The sequence below is a fragment of the Solanum verrucosum genome, unplaced genomic scaffold (genome assembly GCF_900185275.1).
Source record: "Solanum verrucosum unplaced genomic scaffold, falcon-dt-bn FXZP01000007.1, whole genome shotgun sequence".
In the NCBI taxonomy this organism is placed as follows: Eukaryota; Viridiplantae; Streptophyta; class Magnoliopsida; order Solanales; family Solanaceae; genus Solanum; species Solanum verrucosum.
Window position 1 is genome coordinate 2,454,362 of NW_026020177.1, and position 10,679 is coordinate 2,465,040.

At 33.8% G+C, this 10,679-nt stretch overlaps 1 protein-coding gene across 1 annotated transcript; it reads left to right on the forward strand.

Moving 5' to 3' along the window:
* The first annotated feature begins 8,129 nt into the window (after positions 1-8,129).
* On the forward strand, positions 8,130-10,035 carry LOC125829073 (uncharacterized). Its single transcript, XM_049508348.1, has 2 exons — positions 8,130-8,252; positions 8,922-10,035. The coding sequence occupies exon 2, from the start codon at positions 8,983-8,985 to the stop codon at positions 9,778-9,780; it is 798 nt and encodes a 265-aa protein (XP_049364305.1). The 5' UTR covers positions 8,130-8,252; positions 8,922-8,982; the 3' UTR covers positions 9,781-10,035.
* Positions 10,036-10,679: the final 644 nt, after the last annotated feature.

A 10,679-nucleotide genomic window follows, 5' to 3' on the forward strand; every position in this document is an offset into this window, starting at 1 on the left:
ATTGTAATTTTAATAATAAATTCATTATGTATTATGTATAATTTTTTTGGTACTAACGATTTCATTAATCAACAATGTAAAGCGGTTACAATCACCATAACTAACTATCACAACTAGCTATCTAATACATCAAAAAGCTTCCTACTCAGTCACAGCTAAAGCTAAAAGTAAACATGAGGGCACTAATCCTGGGTGGGGATCTAACACTACAAAAAAAGCTATATCTTTAGCAATGACATTAGGCTTTCTACTATTTTTTGTAAAAAATCGCATATTCCTCTCTATCCATAGACAGTGTACAAATTATTGTAAATCATTTTGAAAATTTGAGCTGCTTGTGTCTTTCCCTTCGCACTCCTTAGCACTTTAGTAAGATGTTGATCCCATGGCAAGGGGTGTATTGGTTTGGATCCAATGTCGCACTATTCTCCAAAGTTCTATACCATAAAGGCATAAACACAAGAAGTGAAAATATGATCCCAAAACTCATTCTGTAAAGTGCAAAGGGAGCATTGGAGACATAGGTTTTTCACACTTGATAAGTCTATCTGTAGTCAGTATCTTATTCTGCAATTGCAACATAGTGTAAATCTAGCTCTTGGCTTGGCTGCTTTTTTGTACATTAAGTTCCTCCATATTATTCTAAGTTCTGGATTCACAAGTGCATGTAGAGTTGCATTGTTAGACTATGTCCGCTGGAATCATCAAATTAGAATTGGTCAGGAGTAGTTCTAGCTTCAAATATTTTCTTTATCAACTAACACACTTGTGCAGGTATCCTCATTATCTCAAGTTGTAGCCCTTTTATATACTAGGTAGGAACCCACCTTATTCAGAGCTTGTCCATTTTTTTGCCAGTGCAATGAGTTTTAGCAATACTTGCTCTATTCTGTATATTCACATTCGTAAAGTTTTGTCCACCAAAGAATAGAGGTAAGCAAACTCTAGTCCATGCCACTAACGACTTCTTGGTGATATAATTACATGTAGAGCACATGTAACTTCTACAGTAGCTATCAATTAGTTTTATTACCTTAGAAAGGAGTACAAATAGTTGCGCCCACTATGCTTGGATGCCAAATAGCACAGATTGGACTAGTTGTGTTCTGCCAACATATGAGAGTTTTTTTGAAGTCCAGGAGGAAATCCTAGCTATCATCATTGTGATCAGTGGGTTCCATTGGATTAATGATATCTTCTTAGTGGACAAAAGAACTCCTAATTATTTTAAGGGGAGATCTCCACAGGTGAAGCCAATACTTTGTAGAATCCTATTATTTTCTTGTGAAGTTACCCCTCCAAAATATGTAGCTTTCTTGTAAAATTGAGGCACCTGAGAATAGTCGAAAGCATCCCATCATAGCCTAGATAGAAGAGTTATTACCTAGAGAAAACATGAGTAGATCGTCAACAAAGCATAGATGGGCGATTTGCAGTTTAGCACTTTCGGGATGGAATTTAAACTGTTTTACTCCCACAAGTGTGGTGAGACATCTACTGAGATACTCCATAGCGATAGCAAAAAGAAATGGAAATATTGGGTCATCCTATCTTAAACCCTTTGCTATAGGAAATGACTTTGTTGGTTCCCCATTAACAAGTATGGAGTAACTAACAGTTTTCACACATTCCATAATCCAACAGATGATATGATTGGGAAAATTCAACTCCTGCATCACCTGCTCGAGATATATTTATTTCACACTATCATAAGCCTTTTGTAAATCAATTTTGATCTTGCACCTAGGTGATACATGTTTCCTAGTATAAGACTTTACTAGTTCATGGGCCATGATGATATTATCTCTGATTCTTCGACCCGGGACAAAACTGAGTGGGGTTGATTATGGTAGAGATAACCTTTGTAGTCTAGTAGCTAAGATTTTCCCAATAATTTTATACAATACAGTGCAACAAGCTATTGGTCTGTACTCTTTAATGTTCATTGGATTGACAACTTTAGGCACAAGGGTAACTGTAGTACAATTAATGTTCTGATATATCTTACTATGATAAAGAAATGTTGTACAATAGCATTACCATCTTATTTAGTAACATTCTAAGCTTTCTTAAAAAAACCCACATTATAGCCATCAATATCGAGGGCCTAGTCTTCCCTCATAGACTTCAAACTATTTATGATTTATATCTCTGTCACAGTGGCACAAAGCTCTATCCTTTGTTGGTGCGGAAGAGTAGGTCATGCTCTCATTAGAATTTTGGTAACTATTAATAGATTGCACGTGGATGATCCCATGAGACTCTGATAGAACTGTAACACTTCATGTTTGATGTCTTCTTGAGCAAGTAGCTTAGTACCAGTTAAGGATGTAAGGTCATTCATTTGCTTTTGACGTGTCCTCTTTTTAATGACACATGTATCACCAAGTTTAATCTATTTGGGCTTGGATTTCTGTTTCAGTATGCTCTCCTCAATTTCTGACCACTTTTTGAGGTGCTCAAGTGTGTTTTTTCTCTTGATTCTACAAGTCATTTGTACACTTTATAACCATTTGTTTGAGGATATTGACTAGATCAGTCCTTGCCTGGCTAAATCTCTGGGTAGATGCCTAGAACTCCAATTGATTAAGCTTTGTAAATTGTTGTTTGAGACACTTTAAGTGTAACCAAATATTCTTCATGTGCCCTTTAGCTTTATCCTTTTTGTCATTCCTTCTCCACCAATGGTAGGAAGGAGAAGTGATTAGCCCGAACATTGAAGAATCTGAAAGGAAGTTTAGTACTTGATTGAGTAGTCATGTTGATCACTATATGAGCATGTTCAGATATGTTTGGCAAGCCATAATTGACTACTAAGTGATCCCATTGTATTATCCATTCAAAATTTTCAAGTACCCTATCAATTCTACTGTAGATTCTATTTGAGTCGTTCTGCTTGTTTGTCCAAATATAGTATTCACCTTTCCAAGATAATTCATTAAGAGATAGATCATGCAAGCAATTTGAGAAGTATGCAATTTCTGTAGGGTGTATTGGATTACCATAGAGCTTATCTTGAGGGTACAAAAGAGCATTGAAATCTCCGCAAATTAGCCATAGGGTTGTCATTCCTATAGCCAAGTCTCTGAGGTTAGGCCATAATTCTTTCTTCTTATCACCAGTGTTGTAGTCATACACCACTGAAAGATAACAATTCAAATCAACACCAATCTCCTCAATACGACAGTGTATCAGTTGGGTCCCTGCTTTGATCATGGTAACTTTATACTTGCATGTTTTACAAAGAAGCCATATTCTCCCATTATTAGCATGTTGATAATTGTGCACACTAAGGATCTATGTTGTTACTAATCCCTTGTGCTATGTGAGATTTCACTCAAGTCTCTACCAAACTTTCCAAATAGATGTGTTTATTTCTGAGAACATGTTGAAGCTCCTCTTGCTTGTATCTCTTATTTACACCCTTGATATTCCAAAATAACCAAGTCATCATTAACTTATATGTTGGCTTCCTTTATCAGGAGGTATAGTATATCCTTCACCCCATGACATAACCAATGGATTGAACCCATTCCTAACATGGGTAGGTTGTAGTATAGGAAAGTTAGTTAAAGTTAGGGTTGGGCTAGGTTGTCGAGATGTGATTATTCCAGATGGGGAAGCTGTTAAAGAGGTTTTCTTGTTTAGGTTCAGGCATTACCATTCTAGGTTCAGGCATTACCAGTGTGGTTGTTACAACTAGCTTTTCTACCTCCTTTGAGATCCATTTCTGCACTACCTTCTTGGGGGCTCTTCTTCTTCTTCTTCTTCTTCTTCTTCTTCTTCTTCTTCTTCTTCTTCTTCTAGCTTGTGCATATTCATTGCCTTGTACCTGCTCAGGGAGGCATGAAAAAAATAGGCTTCAAGTCATGTTTCACCCAATGTACTATTGTTTTCCTATTTGGATCCATGAAAGTGATTTCCTCAGGTAGTGTCTTAGTGACATCCACCTCAACCAACATTCTAGCAAATGAAACTCTCATCTGCTTAGTCGTGCACTCGTCTGCAAACATGAGAATTCCAATGGCACTTGCAATCCTGCTTAGTGAATCACATCCCCAACAGTTCATAAGTAGGCTGGGAAATTTGACCCATATAGGGATTTTTGTGGGGAATTCCTGATCAAAATCAAATTCCTTTGTCCATTTCTTTAATATTAGGGGTTTATTGCTTATAGAATATGGCCCAGAAAACATGATAGCTTGCATATCTTCCACAGATTGGAATCGCACTATGAAATACCCTTTTTCATGCATGAATATTTCAGGCGCCGCTACCTCTGTCCAGGTCTGGCTAATATATCTATGCATAATGTTGTACCCTGGAGACTCACCTAGGACATACACTATCGGAGCACATTTCCACTTTGAAGTCTCCCTTTCCACCTCTATTTTATCTAACTTTATGACTGATTTTCCATCAATTACTTGAGGTGGGATGTAAGATAGAGCCATACCATTTTAACTCATCTATTCTTAGCAAATAGATTAGCCCATGGTTCAATCAGAGCCTTACCTTTATTTATGGTTGTAATTGAGGGGTGCTCCAGTTAATGCTTCATTGGTGTTCACCTCGCATTCCCATTGTGCGTCACAATAGCTGGCTTTGTCGCAGTAGGGCTTACCTCTTTCTTCACCTCTGGTTGCAATCTTGCTCCAATAGCACTTCCAGAGAATGATTTTCCATCTTGGTCTTTCCTTTCCCCGTCCCCGTCCTCTTTCCATGAAGACACCACTAGCGGAGGTTTAGCTAACATACGTCGTCGACATAAGAGAGGGGATAAAATTCACTCGTAGTCAATACTATTATTATTATGTATAACTTTAAAATCTAATGAATGTATTATGCGTATGCATATTTAAGTTACACTTATTTTTCAAGAATAATACATTAACATGAGATTTAACTTAGTCTCAGTTGGAATCTATGCTCTCCAACTTTTTGTGTGCAAAAGTAGGACACTTAAGATTATATAAAGTTGAACAAATAAACACACATGTGCTCCAAATGATATCATAATATGTGTCCTATATGACATAATACAAATAAGTTTTAGTGTATCTCTCAAGAATTGACATGTAGGACGTGTTTGTCTACTTGTTCAATTTTATACAAGTTAAGTATTCTACTTGTGCACACCCAAAGTTGGAAGACATATATATCACTTCAAACCAAGTTAAAAAGACACATTTATGTATAAAACATACTATAAAACCTTACCAAATTAATATAGGTGGAACCATGAAATATTATTATTTTGTAGAGGTATTATTTAATTGATAAATTAATATTTATTAATTTAAAGAATGTTTTGAGATTCAATAAAGGTCAATATTGATTATATCAAAATAATGATATCTTCCTAATTTATGTATCATATTTATTGAATTCACATAAAAATAAGCTTATTATACATAAAGTACAATAAGTACATTACAATTTATATCTTACTAAATTATGTATCATATTTATTGAATTCACATAAAACATTTTATTATACATAAAGTATAATGTATGTGTATGATTCATTGTAATATATTTTTTACCTTTGGAACCAGTTACGCGTAAAGAACAATTATCGCATCTAAAACTCACAATTTTATGGTGTAGTTCGAAAAAACAACATCGGAACTTTTGGATGCACTAAAATAAGTTAGAGCTGAGCATTAACTAGATTTATATTTTAACAAAAAACAAAACACAATAGAATCAATTTCACTAAATTGTCTTAGATATATTTGTATATTTAAAGAATTATTAATTTATAATACTAATGGAACCATATATTTATAAAGAGGTCTTCTCAAAATATATTATCTTATTATCTTATCCAAATGAATGTTTTTTCCATTGTCCCAAGTCGGACCGGAGGAAAATATTATCTTAGAGAAATTATTAATTTACCAAGATTATCTGAAAAATAGGCATTCTCTCTCTCCCCCCCCCCCCCCCCCCCCCCCCACCCATCTTATGCAAAAAATATTTTACCCTTGTCATTTTTAATCCTCCATTTATATATCATCTTTTTATATATAATATTTTATTATAAACTTATGTATTTATAATTTTTTATTTAAGTTCGTTAACATTATAAGTAGAATAACTCTTTAATAAGTTTGTTGCAAAATCTAATATTTTTTATTGTAATTTTAATATTACATTCATTAAGTATTATGTATAACTATTAAATCTAATGAATGTATTATGTGCATGCATATATAAGTTTCACTTATCTCCGAGGAATAATACATTAACATGCTATTTTACTTGGTCTCCATTGGTATTTATGCCCTCCAATTTTGTGTGTACAAAAGTAGGACACTTAAGATTATATAAAGTTGAATAAGTAGACATACGTGCGCTCTACATGATAACATAATATGTGTCCTACATGACATAATACAAATCAGTTTGAGTGTATGCCACGAGAATTGACATGTAGGACGCGTGTGTCTAATTGTTCAATTTTTACACAAGTTGAACTTTTTTATTTGTGCACACCTAAAGTTGGAAGACATATATATCACTTCAAACTAGTGCCGGCAAAATGGGCCCATATTTTGGTAACCCACCCAACCCGCCCATATTTTAATGGGTTGGATGAGTGATTTTTCATATGGGTAAAATATGGGTTGATACCCATATTCAACCCATAAAAATATGGGTAAAATATGGGTAAAATATGGGTAAAGTATGGATTAGCCAAATGGGTTAAGTTTTCAACTTTTGTTCACTCAAAATTCATGATATCACTAAAATTATTGTAACTTCTCTTCCTTTTTATGTCTTCTATAAAACTAACTATTCTTCTCTATAATTGAAAAGATGAAGTTTGGCCCTCCAAAAAATATATATTTTAAATGTACATTTCTTTTGTTAATTATAATATATTTTTTTATTCGTTTAATTTTATATTAGATAATAAATAATAGTGTAAAATAAGAAAATCATGTATTAGTATTGACATTGCTTAAAGTGCATTAAGCATTTTTTAGTCCTAAAATTTAAATATTCATTTACTTTGAAATTAAAAATATTTTCCCCTTGTTATTACATAAATTTATTTTATATTGAGAAGTTATAGGATTTTTTTTTAAAACTTTTATGATACAATATAACTAAATAAAGTATTTTAAACAATTTTCATCTAAAAAAAGACTCAAATATTTTCTCCATGTTGAATTCTTAAGTAGAGTACTATTTACTCATGAAAATATGGGTAACTATGGGTAAACTAGTATTTTACCCAACCATTTGTTACCCAATCAATTTTTACCCATATCAAATATGGACGGGTTGAATTATTACCCATTTTATGTCAACCCATTTTCAACTCGCCCAAATTTGACCCAACCTGCCCATTTGCCATTACTACTTCAAACCAAGATAAAAATGACACATTTATGTATAAACATATTTCTTATTCTCTATTATCTATGTAGATATACGAATTTAGATTGTAATTAATGAAATATTTTTTAATTATAATTTAAAATTTCTTTATAAATATAAATAGATAATCTTTTAAGAAATCTTTATAAAATATATCTTTAGTTTTATTAATTATTTTTATATTAATCAAACAGGTAAGCCACTAAGATTTTCTTACCTTTTTTTTAAAACTTATATTTAAATCACCATGTTAATATTATATCAATATTTAATTTATTTTTTATTCATTTATATATAATAGTGATTGAAAGAATATATACATTTTTATTTAATTACAATTTTTATAAAAAATATTTAAAATAGTTTCTCTTTATAAAATAATTTTAATATTAAAATGCATTGATACTTATCTTTTTTCATAATTAGGTGCATTGATACTTGTCGTTTTTTCGTAATTTGACTCTCAAAAGTATTTAAAAAATAATAATTAATCATACACAATGTACTTATTAATACAGTAACATTTTTCAAATGAATTAACCAAATACAAATGATTCTTTTCAAAAAACTTTTCTGAATAATTATTTTTTAAAAATATTTCTTAAAATAAGCCGTTTATAACAGAATCTGTATTGCCTCACACAAGTTTAAACCCGTCCGCCCCATAGCCATCCCTATAAGGATTAGGCTAGAACTTGAGGCAGGGGTATTTTGGTCCTTTACTGCGCAGCGTTCTCTCTTCTTTCTGCTGCTTCTTCTTTAATACGGTGCTTCTCACCATCAAAATTTTACATCGCCTTCGCCTTCATCTTCATCAGATTTGTTTGGTTCGTCTCTTTTATCTCTTGCCACTTATTTATGTATGTATCTTCTTCATCTTTTGGTTTACTGTTTCTGTCGGTGCTCTGTTTTTAGGTTGTGTTCTTCGTTTAATCGAATTTATTTCTTTTCTGTGCGATTTGGCGTCTTCGGATGTATTATGTGTTTGTATTTGAGAGAACTGAATATAGGGATTTTTGGTTCTTTCGGGATTTGTAATTTTGAGGTTTTGGGCCTAAAGCCGTGGCTTTTAGGGTTGAGCCGCCCGCCCTTGCATATGTATGATGCATATTATCATTGTTTACTCTGCTTTTAGGATTAAATTCTTGTTGTTGTTGTTTTAATGTCGTTAATCAGATTCTTTTAATTTACTAACTAATCTACTTGAATATCTAAGCAAGCATTCAATATCAATTCGTTTAGAATACCCAATACTTCCTGTGATTGATAATTTCTGTTAACTTAAGACCACTAATTAGCTGAAAAGACAAATCTTTTTTGGGTATTGGGATAGTGTATGCTAATGAATTAACTTGGGAATGAGGCATAATTTATTGATCTTTACTTGGGCATGCACTGTGCTTGGAAGAATATAAATTGTAACAAAAATTGTGCTTACAAGAATATACTGTCATTACATTTTAGTATTTTGGCTGGTATTTGGTTATCTTCTTAACAATTTTATCTCTTTGTGCTATTCTTCTCTCCAGGTTACTGGTATAGATTAACGTAAACTCAAAAAGGGACTTCTCTTTGTTGAGAGCCAAGATTATGGCATCCTCTAAGAATGAAGAAAGTGGTGCTCAGGATGCAGCAGAAAGAATTAAGGCTGCAGCCTTGTCAGCTGCAAAAGGTTTGAGTCGTGCTCAGGCTGAGCGTGCTGCTACTGCTGCTGCTAGAAATGTCAATGCATATGGCCAAAAGGAAGAAGGACCCAGCCGATGGCAGGAAAGAAAAGAAGCAAAGAGGCAGATGTATTTAATGAGTACTGAGAAACAGGTGCGACTGGGTGAAAGGAAAGACAAGCCTTCAGGTTCGACTCCTGTTGCAGCTTCACAATGTCAGAAATGTTTCCAGGCAGGGCACTGGACTTATGAGTGCAAGAATGAGAGGGTGTACATATCACGACCATCTCGCACGCAGCAGCTGAAAAATCCCAAGTTGAGGATGAAAATTTCAGTATCTTCTGATCTAGAAAACCCAGATATTGAGAAGGAGATGAAGAGTGAAAAACCTGTGAAGAAGAGTAAGAGGAAGCATAAGTCAGATACAGAGTCAGGGACTGATAGTGAGGCTTCAGTGTTTGAATCTGGCAGTGAGGCGTCATCAGTCACAGGGTCAGATTATTCTTCTGGGGAGAGTGACTCAAGCGACAGTTCTTCAACTGATTCAGAGGAAGAGAGGATGAGGAAGAGGAAGAACAAGAAGAAGAAGCAGCAGAAGAAGAGAAGACACCGGAAATACAGCTCAACATCAGAGTCCTCTGATTCATACTCAGATTCCGGGTCTGATTCTGAAGGGAGGACTAGCCGTAAGAAGAGCAGCAAGAGACATAGCAAAAAGCGGTGAAGCATTGAACAAGATGAGAACTCCATATGTGGTATCTGGTCCTTAAAACTTGAAAATATTCATATTTATGTTCTATTGTGATAAAAGATCTTTTGAGCGATGCACTTAAGATAACTAGGATTTTCCTGTCTCGAATGAATTATGGTTTTGTAGATTGTCATAAGCTTATGTTGTGGCTGTAGAATTCAATGTGGCAAGAGTTGTCTCTTGTATTAAATTTTTCCATGTGCTAGCTTACTCATTTACCAGCTGTTATGTGTCTATTTTTCTGTTGCTTGCTTGAAATTGTCTTACTCGTTTCACTTTCCCGGGTTGCCCTTTGCTGGGGCTGGACTTCATTGGTAAAACTTGTATCATGTGGTTTGACCGTTACTTGGTGTTAGTTGGACTTGCCAATAGAAACATTTGATGATTTAGCAGTGGTAAGTTTTCATGATGTCTTGCATACACATATATTGTAAACATTATTCCTCAATCATTGTTCATTTGTTGAAATCCTAGACCAATTGCCATTGGTCCAAGCAACGTTCTCAGTTGGACAGATTCTAACTCTTATATTGTTGAGATTTATTAAAGAAAATATTGCTTGGGACGAACCAGAACATCAGGAAGTAGAATATTTTCTCTTTATCTGCATATCTTGAAAGATGGAAAAACATCTACAAATAAAGATTTCTTTTTCGATTCATCACACTCATTCAAGAATCGTCTTTGATCCAATTCAGAAGTCGATAGAACTGAACCCACATTGTTCATTTTCCAATCTTATTACTTGCTATAAATAAAAATCAAGTCCAATCACTGCTAGAATACTGAAAGATAAATAGTGAACCATGATCAACTTTGATTTCATAGAGTTGGAGGCCTCTCTCTCCATCCATCGAGTCAAGTAAGTTATT